The sequence below is a fragment of the Nerophis lumbriciformis genome, linkage group LG09 (genome assembly GCF_033978685.3).
Source record: "Nerophis lumbriciformis linkage group LG09, RoL_Nlum_v2.1, whole genome shotgun sequence".
Classification (NCBI taxonomy): Eukaryota; Metazoa; Chordata; class Actinopteri; order Syngnathiformes; family Syngnathidae; genus Nerophis; species Nerophis lumbriciformis.
In genome coordinates this window covers 357,339-375,247 of record NC_084556.2, presented here as the reverse complement: position 1 = coordinate 375,247, position 17,909 = coordinate 357,339, and the positions used below count along the sequence as shown (strand labels likewise).

Genomic DNA, 17,909 nt, shown 5'->3' with positions numbered 1-17,909 from the left:
TCAGAGCGTGTTGAAACACTGTGCATAGGTACAGTGTCCAAGCGTCTCTCCTCAATTTGAGCCTAATTTAATTCTGTCTCTGTTTAATTATTTGCTTCTTGTCTTGTTTAATAAATGTCATCAGTGTTTGAACCTGACATGTACATTTTTGGAATATTTTTAAGCAAAGAAGACAATCTTGAATTGTCTTTATTTTTAGGTGATCATCATTTATCAGTTTGGCCCACTCGGGCAGGCCCGGACGTAACCAATCTGGCGCCCTAGGCAAGATTTTAGGTGGCGCCCCCCCACATCGGCAGTGAAGTGTACGGTATATACTCACAAGAAACCGAATAGCTTTGTCTTTGACCTTTTTTTTACTTAAAGAAAGCAAATTAACAATCAGAATAGTTAACAAGATAAAAAAAATATGAATAAATAAATGAATGCAAAAAATAAAAAATGAATATATGAAATACAATATTTTTTACATACATATTGCTTAATTAACATTAATGATGTGCACTTTAACAACTAGGCTTACAACTATACCTAATATATAAAGGGGTGGAAAAGTGACTATTACCTGCAGGGCAAACATTAGCTAACCAGAAGGCAATAACAATGTAAACAAAAAACACCTGCTTAAAAGATCTAATACAAATGTCCCTGAGGAATGTAAGGTGGGAGTACTGTAATTACCTAACGTTACATTATTATTTTCCATAACAATTTAGCCCCCTCCACAATATTAACCCGACGTTAAAACAGAACTAGCTACTTATTGATTAGCAATTGCCGAATCATGTAACATTAGCTTAATGCTAAAAAGCCAGCTACTATCACATTCTGTAACAGACAAATAATTTCATGTAGGCTAACGTTACCTACCTGCTACCTCTGTCTTTTTCTCGTTTCTCCTCCTCTTCTTTTCTCTTTTTTCTTCCCTGGGCACCTGACAGTTTTGGCCGTTTTGACATCTTGTGTTGATTTTTTGATGTGGTGACGTCCAAAAAGAGTCATGATACGGGAAGGGAGGGGGCGCACCGTGCGGGGGGCGTAATATTGTAACAAATAATATTTCTATTATATAGGCTTTACTTTGCATTTTAATTAACGTGGGATTATTTTTTGTATTTAGAAATAATAGTACCAACTTTTTTTTTTTTTTCTCCAACATTTGTGGCACTGGCGTGGCGCCCCCTGCTGGACGGCGCCCTTAGCATTTGCCTATACGGCCTATGCCACGGGCCGGCCCTGCACTCGGGAGTAGATTTTTCTCCATGTGGCCCCCAAACTAAAATGAGTTGGACACCCCTGGTTTAATGTTTAATGGCTACAATGAAAGACAAATAAGCATATAAAGTCCACTTCTTTTCCCACTCTACTGCTCCTTGAAATGTTACGCCATTGTTTTCAGTCATCTCATTCTCTTTGTTTGACCTGCCAGTCTTTTAATAGCCCCCGCCGTTATTTCTTCTTTTTTTTTTAATTAAAGCACTTTGCTTTAAAGTCTCCGTCCGAGTCGGCCCCTACGCGGCACGGAGCGCGGGTCCGGCTGACGTTTTTTCCAACAGGTTCAGTGAATAAGTTCACGGGGACTTTAATTACATTTACTCTTGGAGGCAAGAGCGAGTCGCAATTGAAGTGGATCCTGACAAGCCAATGTGCTCCTATGACACCCCGCCCACTCGGCCCCCCGCTGATTGCCCCTCTATCATTGACGGCGGCGCGGGCATGCCGGCAAAATGACTAATGCTTAATTAGCAGATTAGGAGATCCAATTAGGAGATCTGCGCCTGTCCCCGCTGTCGCCGCGCGCTATGAAAACGAGAAAGTGCACCTCGGCACTCGGCGTTGGCGTTCCTAAGTCTTGTTTTTGTCCCCGTGGGCGCCGTGTTTGAAGACCACTCCTGCTTAATCGCTCGTCCTTTGGGCACATTTTGGATTGGAAGGGAGTTGAACCGTCAGATTTGAGAAGACGAGCGGGTGTATTTGCATGTGTGTAAACAACTCGGTTCGCCTCAGTCACGTGCGAAGAACCGGAGCGTTAAGAAGTCCCTAAAATGTACAGTACAGGCCCCAAAAGTTTGGCATACTTGCCAACCCTCCCGAATTTTCCGGGAGACTCCCGTAATTCAGCGCCTCTCCCGAAAACCTCCCGGGACAAATTTTCTCCCGAAATTCAGGCGGACTCAGGTCCTCCACAATATAAAAAAGCATACCTGCCCAATCACGTTATAACTATAGAATGATGGAGGGCGAGTTCTTGGTTTCTTATGTGGGTTTATTGTTAGGCACTTTCATTAACGTCCTCCCAGCGCGGCAACAACACACAACAACAGCAGTCACTTTTTTGTGTACCGTAAAGCAGTTTGTCTGCCGTAAACAGCAATGTTGTGACACTCTTAAACAGGACAATACTGCCATCTAGTGCATTTGATGAAAGCACTTTTGTGCGTGCCACACAGCAATGCATCATCAGAGAGGGTGTTCAGCATGGTTCGAAAAATAGTGACAGAGAATAGAACAAGGATGGACAATTCAACCCTTAACTCAACAATGAGTAGATGAGTGTTATGTGTGTGCATATGTGTAAATAAATGAACACTGAAATTCAAGTATTTATTTTATATATATATATATATATATATATATATATATATGTATATAAATAATAATATATATATATATATATATATATATAGCTAGAATTCACTGAACGTCAAGTATTTCTTATATATATATATATATATATATATATATATATATATATATATATATATATATATATATATATATATATGAAATACTTGACTTGGTGAATTCTAGCTGTAAATATACTCTTCCCCTTTTAGCCACGCCCCCAACCACGCCCCCGACCACGCCCACCCCCACTCCCTCCCCCCACCTCCCGAAATCGGAGGTCTCAAGGTTGGCAAGTATGAAGTTTGGACACACCTCATTTCAACGCGTTTTCTTTATTTTCATGACTATTTACATTGTAGATTGCCACTGAAGGCGTCAGAACTATGACACCTGGGAAGTGAAAACCATTTCAGGTGACTACCTGTTGAAGCCCATTGAGAGAATGCCAAGAGTGTGCAAAGTAGTAATCAGAGCATAGGGTGGCTATTTTGAAGAAACTAGAATATTTTCAGTTATTTCGCCTCAAATAATAATAATGAATTAAAATCAATGGTGTTATGCATTATTGACCTATTTAGGACTCCAATTACTTCATATTATATTATATATTATATATTCAAATTGTTTTTATAGCCCTAAATCACAAGTGTCTCAAAGGGCTGCACAAGCCACAACGACATCCGCGGTACAGAGCCCACATAAAGGGCAAGGAAAAACTCACAACCCCAATGGGACGTCGATGTGAATGACTATGAGAAACCTTGGAGAGGACCGCATATGTGGGTGACCCCCGCCCGAAGAGGGGAGACCGGATGCAATGGACGTCGAGTGGGTCTGACATAATATTGTGAAAGTCCAGTCCATAGTGGATCTAACATAATAGTGAGAGTCCAGTCCATAGTGGATCTAACATAATAGTGGGAGTCCAGTCCATAGTGGATCTAACATAATAGTGTGAGAGTTCAGTCCATAGTGGATCTAACATAATAGTGAGAGTCCAGTCCATAGTGGATCAAACATAATAGTGAGAGTCCAGTCCACAGTGGATCTAACATAATAGTGGGAGTCCAGTCCATAGTGGATCTAACATAATAGTGTGAGAGTTCAGTCCATAGTGGATCTAACATAATAGTGAGAGTCCAGTCCATAGTGGATCTAACATAATAGTGTGAGAGTCCAGTCCATAGTGGATCTAGCATAATAGTGAGAGTCCAGTCCATAGTGGATCTAACATAATAGTGAGAGTCCAGTCCATAGTGGATCTAACATAATAGTGAGAGTCCAGTCCATAGTGGATCTAACATAATAGTGTGAGAGTCCAGTCCATAGTGGATCTAACATAATAGTGAGAGTCCAGTCCATAGTGGATCCAACATAATAGTGAGAGTCCAGTCCATAGTGGATCTAACATAAGAGTGGGAGTCCAGTCCATAGTGGATCTAACATAATAGTGTGAGAGTTCAGTCCATAGTGGATCTAACATAATAGTGAGAGTCCAGTCCATAGTGGATCTAACATAATAGTGTGAGAGTCCAGTCCATAGTGGATCGAAAATAATAGTGAGAGTTAAGTCCATAATGGATCTAACATAATAGTGAGAGTCCAGTCCATAGTGGATCTAACATAATAGTGAGAGTCCAGTCCATAGTGGATCTAACATAAAAGTGAGAGTCCAGTCCATAGTGGATCTAACATAATAGTGAGAGTCCAGTCCATAGTGGATCTAACATAATAGTGGGAGTCCAGTCCATAGTGGATCTAACATAATAGTGTGAGAGTTCAGTCCATAGTGGATCTAACATAATAGTGAGAGTCCAGTCCATAGAGGATCTAACATAATAGTGAGAGTCCAGTCCATAGTGGATCTAACATAATAGTGAGAGTCCAGTCCATAGTAGATCTAATATAATAGTGAGAGTCCAGTCCATAGTGGGGCCAGCAGGAGACCATCTCGAGCGGAGACGGGTCAGCAGCGCAGAGATGTCCCCAAAAGTTACTTTCGAAATAAAGTAACGAGTAACTGTAACTAGTTACTGGTTTTTAGTAACTAACCCAACAAGATATTCAAGATGCTTTATTATTGTCCATTCTTTAACATGTACAAGACACATAAGAACTGAAATTACATTTTCAGCACTAAGTCCCACTAAGAGCAGACATACGTTACAAGGGGGACAAGACGGGACCGCCAACGGATCCGGCCACTTACCGGCGCTCCTTAAAAAAGGTGGGAAAAAGGTGACATTGGGAAAGGGGGAAGAGTAAAAAAAAGTATCATTCTTAGGCTGGACCCTCGGGAGGGGTCCAGACTGAGTCCAAGGAAAAAACCTCACATAGCATAGCACACATAAACATGTTACATGTAATCACAACAACTCGCAACAGAGGGGGGCTATAAAGCGCTACTCAGCCGTCCACAACCCAGAAGAGGAATTAAGCAGTGGTGAAGGCGTTGATTGGGGGAGGGGCGGGTGCATGCATGTATGCCCAATTAACTTGGGTGGATTTGATTGATTGATTGGGACTTTTATTAGTAGGTTGCACATTGAAGTACATATTCCGTACAATTGACCACTAAATGGTAACACCAGAATAAGTTTTTCAACTTGTTTAAGTCGGGGTCCACTTAAATTGATTGATGATACAGATATATACTATCATCATAATACAGTCATCATATCATATATACTATCATCATAATACAGTCATCATATCATATATACTATCATCATAATACAGTCATCACACAAGATAATCATCAGGGTGTATACATTGAATTATTTACATTATTTACAATTCGGTTGAAATGTTTTTTGTGGACTGGGGCCGATCTCAAAGTTCGACACCAGTTGTTATTGGAAAAAAAAGAAGGACACACAAATTTGACATAAAATATAAAAGTATATAGTGAAATAAATGTAAAGCATAAAACAAATGAATCATTTTATAAATTCAATTATCAGCTGTGTTTTCCTGGTATGATGCTTTTTAGGAATTTTAAGGCAAGAATATGGTTCTATAATTGGGGTTTAATTCTAACCAAGATTTAGGAAGCTGAAATTTCCGACACCACCTAAATGCATCATAAAAACGTTTTTTTTTTTTTTTTTTAAATGATTTAAAAAAAACAGACAATTTAAAAAAAAAATGTAAAAGTATATAGTGAAATACTTGTAATCAATAAAACAAAGGAATAACATAACAAATTAAATTGTCGGCTTCTTTTTCCTGGTAAAATGCTTTTTAGGAATTTTAAAACGAGTATATGACGCTAATTGGGTGTTAAACCAAAGCAAGAATTAACAAGCTGAAATTTCTGACACCGCCTAAAAGCATCATAAACAGTTTTTTTTTAAATTTAAAATATAAAAATAGTTATATATATATATAAAATAATAATAAAAATTACAAAAATTTGACATGAAATATAAAAGTTAATAGTGAAATAAATGTAAAATATAAAACAAATGAATAATTTAATACATTGAATCATCAGCTGTGTTTTCCTCAAATTATACATTTTAGGAATATTAAGGCAAGAATATGGCACTATAATTGGGGGTTAATTCAAACCAAGATTTAGGAAGCTGAAATGTTTTTGTTTTTTTAAATTAAATCAACATAAAAAAACACAATATATACATTATATATCAATATAGATCAATACAGTCTGCAGGGATACAGTCCGTAAGCACACATGATTGTATTTCTTTATGGCAAAAAAATAAATAAAAATAAAAAATAAATATAAATCCTTCTCCCCCCCCCCCCCCCCTCCCCGGTCCGTGGGACAAATTTTCAAGCGTTGACCGGTCCGCAGCTACAAAAAGGTTGGGGACCACTGCCTTACATGACCCAGATGATGTCATGCAAAAAGCATGACGCTCGTTTAAAAGATGGTTGAATTCGTCCTTTTTGCATTTTTAGAAAGGCGCAGATGAGCGACGTCAGGCCGGAAGCCGCGGCAAAGCTCCGGAACGTCAACTGACCTTTCCTACTTTCTGCCGTCCCTGCGGGCCGAACGGCAGCAGCAAACAATGTTAAAGTGAATCTGCCTGAAAGCAATCGGACGCCTGCTCGCTTTAATTGAAGCCGCCTTGCAGTGCGGGCAGAAATCTAAACTCAAAATAACGCTTTTGGATTAAACGCCGGAAACGTTTTGTCGTCTCTGACAGGCAGGCTAATGTTATCTCTCATCCCCTTTTTGGTGGGATTCATTAGTAAAATGTATCCTGAACACACACACACACACACACACACACACACACACACACACACACACACACACACACACACACACCGCCTCCTCTCTGCTGGCTGGAGAGTGAAGGAGTTTTTAGCGAGCGACTCCAGCTAATGGATGATGGGCCACTCCAATACGTGGACGGATTGCCAAGTTGTCGAGCACCCCCCCCCCCGCCCCCCCCCCCCCCCCCCACATGCACTTTCTGGGCTTTCCTACCTAAGTCTTTAGAAAAGGCATCAGCTCGGAGGTGGCGGCTGAGTGTAACAACATCGTAATGAGATAAATGCACAACAGGAAAGCAACAAGTTACCGGGGCACTTTCGCAATCTCCAAATAATCCAAAAAACGCCTGCATTTCCTTTGAAGCCCGTAATATGGATCCCTACATCCTTTCACATTATAGCATTAAGACCAAGGTCTTCTAGGGAAAGGTTGTGTTTTTTCAGTGTAATGTATAAGAGAAGCACACTGGTTGATCTACTGTACTGTAAGTCTATTCTCATACAATTGGGTTGGAAGATTTCAGCAACTACCAACAGTGTTCAGCAAATTATTTGTAAAAAGTACAAACCCCGTTTCCATATGAGTTGGGAAATTGTGTTAGATATAAATATAAACGGAATACAATGATTTGCAAATCATTTTCAACCCATATTCAGTTGAATATGCTACAAAGATGACCAATCATTAACTTTAGAATTTGATGCCAGCAACACGTGACAAAGAAGTTGGGAAAGGTGGCAATAAATACTGATAAAGTTGAGGAATGCTCATCAAACACTTATTTGGAACATCCCACAGGTGTGCAGGCTAATTGGGAACAGGTGGGTGCCATGATTGGGTATAAAAGTAGATTCCATGAAATGCTCAGTCACTCACAAACAAGGATGGGGTGAGGGTCACCACTTTGTCAACAAATGCGTGAGCAAATTGTTGAACAGTTTAAGAAAAACTTTTCTCAAACAGCTATTGCAAGGAATTTAGGGATTTCACCATCTACGCTCCGTAATATCATCAAAGGGTTCAGAGAATGTGGAGAAATCACTGCACGTAAGCAGCTAAGCCCGTGACCTTCCATCCCTCAGGCTGTACTGCATCAACAAGCGACGTCAGTGTGTAAAGGATATCACCACATGGGCTCAGGAACACTTCAGAAACCCACTGTCAGTAACTATAGTTGGTCGCTACATCTGTAAGTGCAAGTTAAAACTCTCCAATGCAAGGCGAAAACCATTTATCAACAACACCCAGAAACGCCGTCGGCTCCGCTGGGCCTGAGCTCATCTAAGATGGACTGATACAAAGTGGAAAAGTGTTCTGTGGTCTGACGAGTCCACATTTCAAATTGTTTTTGGAAACTGTGGACGTCGTGTCCTCCGGACCAAAGAGGAAAAGAACCATCCGGATTGTTATAGGCGCAAAGTTGAAAAGCCAGTATGTGTGATGGTATGGGGGTGTATTAGTGCCACAGACATGGGTAACTTACATATCTGTGAAGGCGCCATTAATGCTGAAAGGTACATACAGGATTTGGAGCAACATATGTTGCCATCCAAGCAATGTTACCATGGACGCCCCTGCTTATTTCAGCAAGACAATGCCAAGCCACGTGTTACATCAACGTGGCTTCATAGTAAAAGACTGCGGGTACTAGACTGGCCTGCCTGTAGTCCAGACCTGTCTCCCATTGAAAATATGAAGCCTAAAATAGCAGAAGGGAGACCCCCGGACTGTTGAACAACTTAAGCTGTACATCAAGCAAGAATGGGAAAGAATTCCACCTGAGAAGCTTCAAAAATGTGTCTCCTCAGTTCCCAAACGTTTACTGAGTGTTGTTAAAAGGAAAGGCCATGTAACACAGTGGTGAACATGCCCTTTCCCAACTACTTTGGCACGTGTTGCAGCCATGAAATTAAAGTTAATTATTATTTGCAAAAAAAAAAATAAAGTTTGAGTTTGAACATCAAATATGTTGTCTTTGTAGCATATTCAAATGAATATGGGTTGAAAAGGATTTGCAAATCATTGTATTCCGTTTATATTTACATCTAACACAATTTCCCAACTCTTATGGAAACGGGGTTAGTAATTAATTATAGTTACTAGTTACTTTCCCACAAAAATAATTTAATTAGTAGATAGTATTTAAGATCTTTTATGAGATTTAGGACATTTTTAAGGTATTAAAGTCAAATTGTTGTATTTTAGACTTTTTAAGACCCCCACGGATACCCTGACTGACTGTTTTGGCGAGAAATGATGACGTTTGGCACCTTTCGATGAACGCGACCTGAACGTTCAGACTGCAGCACAGGCCAAAAGTCTGGACACACCTTCTCATTCAATGCCTGTTCTTTATTTTCATGACATTGTAGATGTACTTAACAAAAAATGGTGAAATAACTGAAAACATGTTTTATAATCTAGTTTCTTCAAAATAGCCACCTTTTGCTCTGATTAGTGCTTTGCACGCTCTTAGCATTCTCTGGATGAGCTTCAAGCACACCTGTGAAGGGAAAACCATTTCAGGTGACTCCCCCTTGAAGCCCATCGAGAGAATGCCAAGAGTGTGCGAAAAAGTCATCGGAGCAAAGGGTGGCTATTTTGAAGAAAATAGAATATAAAAACATGTTTGCAGTTATTTCACCTTTTTGTATTAAGTTTCATAACTCCACATGTGTTCAATCATAGTTCTGATGCTTTCAGTGACAATCTACAATGTAAATAGTCATGAAAATAAAGAACACGCATTGAATGAGAAGGTGTGTACAAACTTTTGGCCTGTACTGTACACAAGAGGCCGGGGTCAGATTTTAAAAAGTCGGAATCGTACTATTCACATTGACATAAAAAGAAGACAGATATGGGGGGGAAAAATCGGAATTGAGCTGCAGTGTGAACATAACCCGAGTAAACACTGATTAGAACATCCTTCTGATAAAACTGATGCTATATGCTACGGCGACGATGGATGATCAGATGGCGTTGGATGTGGATTACATTGGAAGTAACTATCAGATCAACAGATTTGATTCTCCAGAAAAGCTACTGCCCGTAGTGATTAAAGGGGAACATTATCACAATTTCAGAAGGGTTAAAACCATTAAAAATCAGTTCCCAGTGGCTTATTATATTTTTCGAAGTTTTTTTCAAAATTTTACCCATCACGCAATATCCCTAAAAAAAGCTTCAAAGTGCCTGATTTGAACCATCGTTATATACACCCGTCCATTTTCCTGTGACGTCACATAGTGAAGCCAACACAAACAAACATGGCGGAAAGAACAGCAAGCTATAGCGACATTAGCTCGGATTCAGACTCGGATTTCAGCGGCTTAAGCGATTCAACAGATTACGCATGTATTGAAACGGATGGTTGTAGTGTGGAGGCAGGTAGCGAAAACCAAATTGAAGAAGAAACTGAAGCTATTGAGCCATATCGCTTTGAACCGTATGCAAGCGAAACCCACGAAAACGACACGACAGCCAGCGACACGGGAGAAAGCGAGGACGAATTCGGCGATCGCCTTCTAACCAACGATTGGTATGTGTTTGTTTGGCATTAAAGGAAACTAACAACTATGAACTAGGTTTACAGCATATGAAATACATTTGGCAACAACATGCACTTTGAGAGTGCAGACAGCCCAATTTTCATCAATTAATATATTCTGTAGACATACCCTCATCCGCGCTCTTTTCCTGAAAGCTGATCCGTCCAGTTTTGGAGTTGATGTCAGCAGGCCAGGGAAGCTAGGGTCGATATTCTTCTCTTGATCATCTTCGGTGGCATAAGGGACGGTGTGAGCCAAGACATCCAGGGGGTTTAGCTCGCTCGTCTGCGGGAACAAACAATTTCTTTGACTTTATGGTTGGAAATGCATCTGCTTTGAGTGTCGCAGGATATCCACACATTCTTGCCATCTCTGTCGTAGCATAGCTTTCGTGGGTAAAGTGTGCGGAACAAACGTCCAATTTCTTGCCACTTTGGCATCTTTGGGCCACTGGTGCAACTTGAATCCGTCCCTGTTGGTGTTGTTACACCCTCCGACAACACACCATAGAGGCATGATGTCTCCAAGGTACGGAAAACAGTCGAAAAAACGGAAAATAACAGAGCTGATTTGACTCAGTGTTTGTAATGTGTTTGAGTAAAATGGTGGATTGCTTCCCGATGTGACGTCACGTTGTGACGTCATCGCTCCGGGAGCGAATAATAGAAAGGCGTTTAATTCGCCAAAATTCACCCATTTAGAGTTCGGAAATCGGTTAAAAAAAGATATGGTCTTTTTTCTGCAACATCAAGGTATATATTGACGCTTACATAGGTCTGCTGATAATGTTCCCCTTTAACAACCAGCCAGAGAGAATTGTCCTCTCAGGCCCCGACTATTGGCTTCTACGGCCGCCATTGAGGGCGAGCGAAACACGAGAGATTCCTCTATTATTGTAATTAATGAAGAGTCCATCGCTGATGGAGTAGAATGCTGTCTTTGATGTAGTGCGGCGTCGTCCTTATTACCATCCATTCATGACAGATGCCTCACGTAATCTGCTTTATGTCAGATATAATCTGCTTTACATCACGTCTAATCTTCATAACTGTCCGTCCTGCGTGAAAGATGACCCGCTATTCCTTCAATTGTGTTTTTTCTTCTTCTTTTTTTTCTCGCAGATTCTCGAGCCGGAGAAGGAGCCCCCAGAACGGTGGACCACGCAGTGATCGGAGGAGTCGTAGCCGTGGTGGTCTTCGCCATGCTGTGTCTACTCATTGTCTTGGGACGCTACTTTGCAAGGCACAAAGGTACCATTGGTCGTTGAAGTGGCCCCGTCTGCGTGCAGTCATTGGTCAGTCGACATGGCGGGTCATTGCTGGCAGACCTTGGTGCGTTCTGTAGAGCCCGGTCGTTTTGCTTAAGTGTCGGTCATTACCTGGGACAACAGACATGGAGTTTTGTCAGTCGGTCTTCGTGCAGTCATTGGCTAGGCCGCAACTCAAATCAGCACCGGTCATTGGTCGCTTCGGTCAACTCGACTTTATCTATGCAGACATCGGTTAGATGTCAAGTCCATCAAGCAGTTAGCATGCAGTATTAGTATATACCAGGGGTCGGCAACCCGCGGCTCCGGAGCCGCACGCGGCTCTTTGATCACTCTGATGCGGCTCAGCAGCTTACTTGCTGAACCCCCCAATTTTCCCGTGAGACTTCCGGATTTTAGTGCCTCTCGCAGAAAACTCCCGGGATTGATATTCACCGATTTTCACCCTTACGGCTATAATAAGGGCGTGCCATGATGGTACAACATTTGGCGCCCTCTACAATCTATATTATCAACGTGCCAGCCCAACACTTGTTAAACAATATCCATTTTTTGCTTGCACACGTACGTGACAGCAAGGCATACTTGGTCAACAGCCACACAGGTTACACTGACGGTGGTCATATAAAACAACTTTAACACTCTTACTAATAATGCGCCACACTTTGAACCAAAACCAAACAAGAATGACAAACACATTTCGGGAGAACATCTGCACCTTAACACAACATAAACACAACAGAACAAACACCCAGAATCCCATGCAGCCCTGACTCTTACGGGCTACATTATACACCCCTGCTACCACCAAACCCCGCCCCCACCCCAAGCCTGCTCCCTCACACATCAACCCCCTCCCCCTCTCTCTCTCTGTGCGACGGTTGAGGTGGGCGGGGTTTGGTAGCGGGGGGTGTATAATGTATCCCGGAAGAGTTAGGGCTGCATGGGATTCTGGGTATTTGTCCTGTTGTGTTTATGTTGTGTTACGGTGCAGATGTTCTCCCGAAATGTGTTTGTCATTCTTGTTTGGTGTGGGTTCACAGTGTGGCGCATTATTAGTGAGAGTGTTAAAGTTTTTTTTATACTGCCACCGTCAGTGTAACCTGTGTGGTTGTTGAGTAAGTATGCCTTGCTGTCACCTACGTGAGCAAGCGGAAGCCCCATACAACATGTGGCTGATCAGGCACGCTGGTTGTAGTGGGCGCCAAATGCTGTACAACACAACACAACACAACACAACACGGCATGCATGACGCTGACAAGCGCTATTCATATAAAACTCGCATGCCGCACCAGTTTAAAAATTCCATATAAAGGTGTGGGCAGCGTGTCTGAGACCCCTGGTTTATACATAGCACAAAGCAAAAAAAACAAACTTAGTATGCAGTGTTATTTCATTTAAAATTTCAAAAGTTTTTGCGGCTCCCATTGTTTTCTATAATTTGTGAAACTGGTCAAAATGGCTCTTTGACTGGTAAAGGTTGCCGACCCCTGGTATATACAAACCCTGTTTCCATATGAGTTGGGAAATTGTGTTAGATGTAAATATAAACGGAATACAATGATTTGTAAATCATTGTATTCCGTTTATATTTACATCTAACACAATTTCCCAACTCATATGGAAACGGGGTTTGTACTTGTAGCGTCAGTCGCTTTTGTCACCCAGTCCTTAAATTTAAATAATTATTTAAATTGTAATTTTTAAAAATGTCACTCATAAATAAAAAAAAATTCAAATACTTTTGAAAAAAAAATCTTTATTTGTAAAAAAATAAAAAAAATAAAAATAAAACAGTTTGAAAAATAACATCAATACAGTTTTAAAAGAGATTTCAAAAAAAAATAAACATTGTGTGCCTGAGTACGTTGATTTAACGAATACATCCAAACACTTCATTAATATTTATTATGTGCATAAACAAAGAGCAGTTAATGTATGTAGCTTCTAAACAAAGAGGTTTTAGCACAGGGTGTCAAAGTCAAGGCCCGAGGGCCAGATCCGACCCGCGAATGAACTATCTTTGGCCCCCGGGATGATATTTGATTAGTATTAGAACCGGCCCGCAGGCCACAGCCGCCTGCTGCTGTTTTGCACGCACCAATACTCCATCAGTGTTGGCGCTAGGGATTATCAAAATGGGGTCCCAGGTTCCCCATCAAATCATAAAAAATGGGGTCCCACGGTAAATTTTTTGGGGTCCCACTTTTTTGTAGCCATTTTTGAAAACAAATGACAAATGTATGCATTATCCCGTTTCATCTCACATTCTATATTGTGTTTTGGAAAAAAAGTTGTCATAAACGTTACTTAATTCATTTGAAAGAAATAATACAAAAGAAAACACATTTTTATGTAAATGTATTCAGTTATAAACATTCATTCACTTTCTGCTCCGCCGCTCCCAGTCTGTGGAACGCTCTCCCTGACCACCTGAGGGCACCACAGACTGTGAATGCTTTTAAAAAAGGCTTAAAAACCCTTCTTTTTTTTCTTCTTTTTTAAAGCCTTTTTTTTTAGATATATGCATACTAGTTTTAGCTATTTGGCTGTTCTAGTTTTTATTTTTTTATTTTTTTTTATTATATTTGTCATGACTTGGTCCTGGGGTTTTGTTTTTCCTGAAGGCAACGGAAAGTTGGCTCGGGCGAGACGGGAATGTAAGTACATGATTGTTTATTACTATCAAAAAAAAGTACAAACGAAAAGCGCGCACAGCGGCGGAGAACAAACTATGAAACCAAAAGACTATAGCATTAATAAACAAAAACTTACTTGGCTTGGACTAAAGTAGCAGCATGAAAGATGGACATGAAAACAAGTGTCAGGAATGTGACGAGCATCAATGTGGGATGTCGCCAGACAGATAAACTGAAAACAATGAACTTAAATACTACAGACATGATTAACGAAAACAGGTGCGTGACTCAACGTGAAACAGGTGCGTGACGTGACATGTGAAAACTAATGGGTTGCTATGGTGACAAACAAGAGTGCACAATGAGTCCAAACGTGGAGCAGGTGAAACTAATGGGTAACCATGGAAACAAGACAAGGGAGTGAAAAGCCAGAAACTAAAGAGTCCAATAACTAAACAAAACAAAACATGACTAAAACAAAACATGATTACACAGACATGACAATATTTTTATTTTTTTTATTACACTGTAGCACTTTGAGGTTGTTTACTCAATGTAAAGTGCTTTTTACAAATAAAATCTATTATTATTATTATTATTATTATATATATATATATATTTTTCCTTCATGGATCCAAACTTTACCGCTGCCGGTATTTTTTTTTCCATATTTTTATTGTAATATTTTCCGAATGTGTTTGTTCTATTTTTGGCCCAAAGTAAGACAAAGAAAACAATCTGAAGTGGTCTTTATTTTTTTTTTGTTTTAATGCCATGATTTTATTTAGTCCGGCCCGCGTGTGCACAGATTTTCCTCCATGCGGCCCCTGAGCTAAAAATGAGTTTGACACCCCTGCTTTAGCACATCAACAGTCTTTATGATCTCAATACCGTATTTTTCGGATTATAAGTCGCTCCGGAGTATAAGTCGCACCAGCCGAAAATGCAAAAAAAAGAAGGAAAAAAAACATATATAAGTCGCACTTTTTGGGGAAATGTATTTGTTAAACTCCAACACCGAGAATAGATATTTGAAAGACAATTTAAAATAAATCAAGAATAGTGAACAACAGGCTGAATAAGTGTACGTTATATGAGGCATAAATAAGCAACTGGTATGTTAACGTAACATATTATGGTAAGAGTCATTCAAATAACTATAACATATAGAACATGCTATACAATCTGTCACTCCTAATCGCTAAATCCCATGAAATCTTATACGTCTAGTCTCTTACGTCAATGACATCAATAATATTATTTCATATTTTACAGTAATGTGTTCATCATTTCACACATAAGTCGCTCCTGAGTATAAATCGCCAAAAAAAACCTGCGATTTATTATCCGAAAAATACGGTAATTCCTTAGAAATGGCCAACTCGTTAACTTTTTGGACACAATAAAGGCTGAAATAATTTCATACACATATCCTTACAAAAAAACAGGAATATGAGTGTTTGTTTTATACGTAATCAGTTGTGAGCAGACGAAGCCCCAGCAGTGCAGCTTTAAAAAAGCGTGCGCGCCCCCGCGGCGGGAATCCATTTTTAATAGAGATGTCCGATAATATCGGACTGCCGTAAAATGTAATATCGGAAATTATCGGTATCTGTTTCAAAAAGTTAAATTTATGACTTTTTAAAACGCCACTGTGTACAGGGACGTAGGGAGAAGTACAAAGCGCCAATAAACCTTAAAGGCACTGCCTTTGCGTGCCGGCCCAGTCACATAATATCTACGGCTTTTCACACACACACAAGTGAATGCAACAGCCATACAGGTCACACTGACAACAACTTTAACACTGTTACAAAAATGCGCCACACTGTGAACCCACACCAAACAAGAATGACAAACACGTTTCGCACCGTAACACAACATAAACACAACAGAACAAATACCCAGAATCCCCCCCCCCCTCTCCTCCTTGCGTCAGTTGAGGTGGGCGGCGTTGGGGTTGGGGGGTTGGGGTTTGGTGGTAGCGGGGGTGTATAATGTAGCCCGGAAGAGTTAGGGATGCATGGGATTCTGGGTATTTGTTCTGTTCTTCAGGACAAATACCCAGAACCCCTTGCAGCACTGGCTCTTCCGGGACGCTACAATATACACCCCCCCCGCTACCCCCTACCAAAACCCCGCCCACCTCAACCTCCTCATGCTCTCTCAGGGAGAGCATGTCCCAAATTCCAAGCTGCTGTTTTGAGGCATGTTAAAAAAAATAATGCACAATAATAAATATGGCAGTGCCATGTTGGCATAACTTGAGTTGATTTATTTTGGAAAACCTTGTTACATTGTTTAATGCATCCAGCGGGGCATCACAACAAAATTAGGCATAATAATGTGTTCATTCCACGACTGTATATATCGGTATCAGTTGATATCGGAATCGGTAATTAAGAGTTGGACAATATCGGTATATGGGATATCGGCCAAAAAGCCATTATCGGACTAATTTTTAATGTTTAATGTTTTTCGGAATCAGATTGCGACTTTTAATCACAGTTCACGTTAGACGGCGCCATGGCGGAAGATGTAGGTTTTTTGTTTTTTTTTGTGGGCGCTCTCTCATCCTCTGTGACATCCTCCTCAGGTACCTACTTCACGCACGAAGCCAAAGGGGCGGACGACGCCGCCGACGCCGACACGGCCATCATCAACGCCGAGGGGGGCCACACCAACTCTGACGAGAAGAAGGAGTACTACATCTAATCAAAGCAGGACCCCCCCGCCCCCCCGCATCTTTTAGTGTCCACTTTATCGGACACGGCCCTTTCTGGAGGTAGGGGGGGGGGAGAGAGGGAGGGAGGGGGTTGGGGTTTTTGAGAGGAGATCCAAGATGGGAGGAAAGACACAGTTCTTTTGTCTAGTCTAGTCCGCAGATGTAGGTGGAATGTTTTTGTGTGTTTCAAAAAAAAATAATAATAGTAATCAAAAACGGACAGTTTTTCGGAAGCAGGCGGGGGTGGGGTGCCAGAAATCACTGTAGAGCGCTTCTTCACCGCCCTCCCTCTAAGCCACACCTTTTTTTCCCCCCTTGTTGTCCAGTCCAAACATTTTTGCAGAAAATTCTGTGCCTTGTTCGGGTTTTTTTGTTTGTTTTTTGTCGTCGTGTGTGCATAATAACCCCGCCCCCTTTCCCGTTGTGGTGTTTCTGTCACGAGGGTTTCAAGGTGACGCGACTCCTCCCCTAAACGTGTCGCCTGCGTACCAAGACTCCAGTATACTGTGATGACAAATGCATGGAATGCTTTACCATTATTGTACATAATAATGAAGAAGTGATGGACTTGTAGATGCCCCGCCCCCTTACGATCAACAACACCCGTTTAGACTGAAGGCAGCAAAAGACGAGCGTTTTAAAATCCCTCCTTTTCTTAAACCGACACATTCGCGGTCATTTCCGCCGAGTACATTTTCGATTCAGGGGGTTTTTTTTTCTTCTTTGTTTGCCAGTAAGAAGGCAAAAATACGTTGACGTTAAAATTTTTGTTTCGAAAAATGGCCGCCTGATCGTCATCTCACAATTCATACAAAAGTAAATAGCAAGTCGATGTATTATACACAAATC

The 17,909-nt window shown here is 40.9% G+C and overlaps 1 protein-coding gene across 4 annotated transcripts in view; it reads left to right on the top strand.

Annotated features, from left to right (window-relative positions):
* cadm1a (cell adhesion molecule 1a) overlaps positions 1 to 17,111 on the top strand; it is an 817,394-nt gene extending 800,283 nt beyond the window's left edge. For all 4 annotated transcript variants that reach the window (XM_061962826.2, XM_061962825.2, XM_061962824.2 and 1 more), the window contains 2 exons: positions 11,550 to 11,678; positions 16,932 to 17,111. In XM_061962826.2, coding sequence (XP_061818810.2) covers positions 11,550 to 11,678; positions 16,932 to 17,050 — 248 coding nt within the window. In that variant the 3' untranslated portion in view covers positions 17,051 to 17,111. The remainder of the gene's footprint in view (positions 1 to 11,549; positions 11,679 to 16,931) is intronic.
* The last annotated feature ends 798 nt before the right edge of the window (positions 17,112 to 17,909 follow it).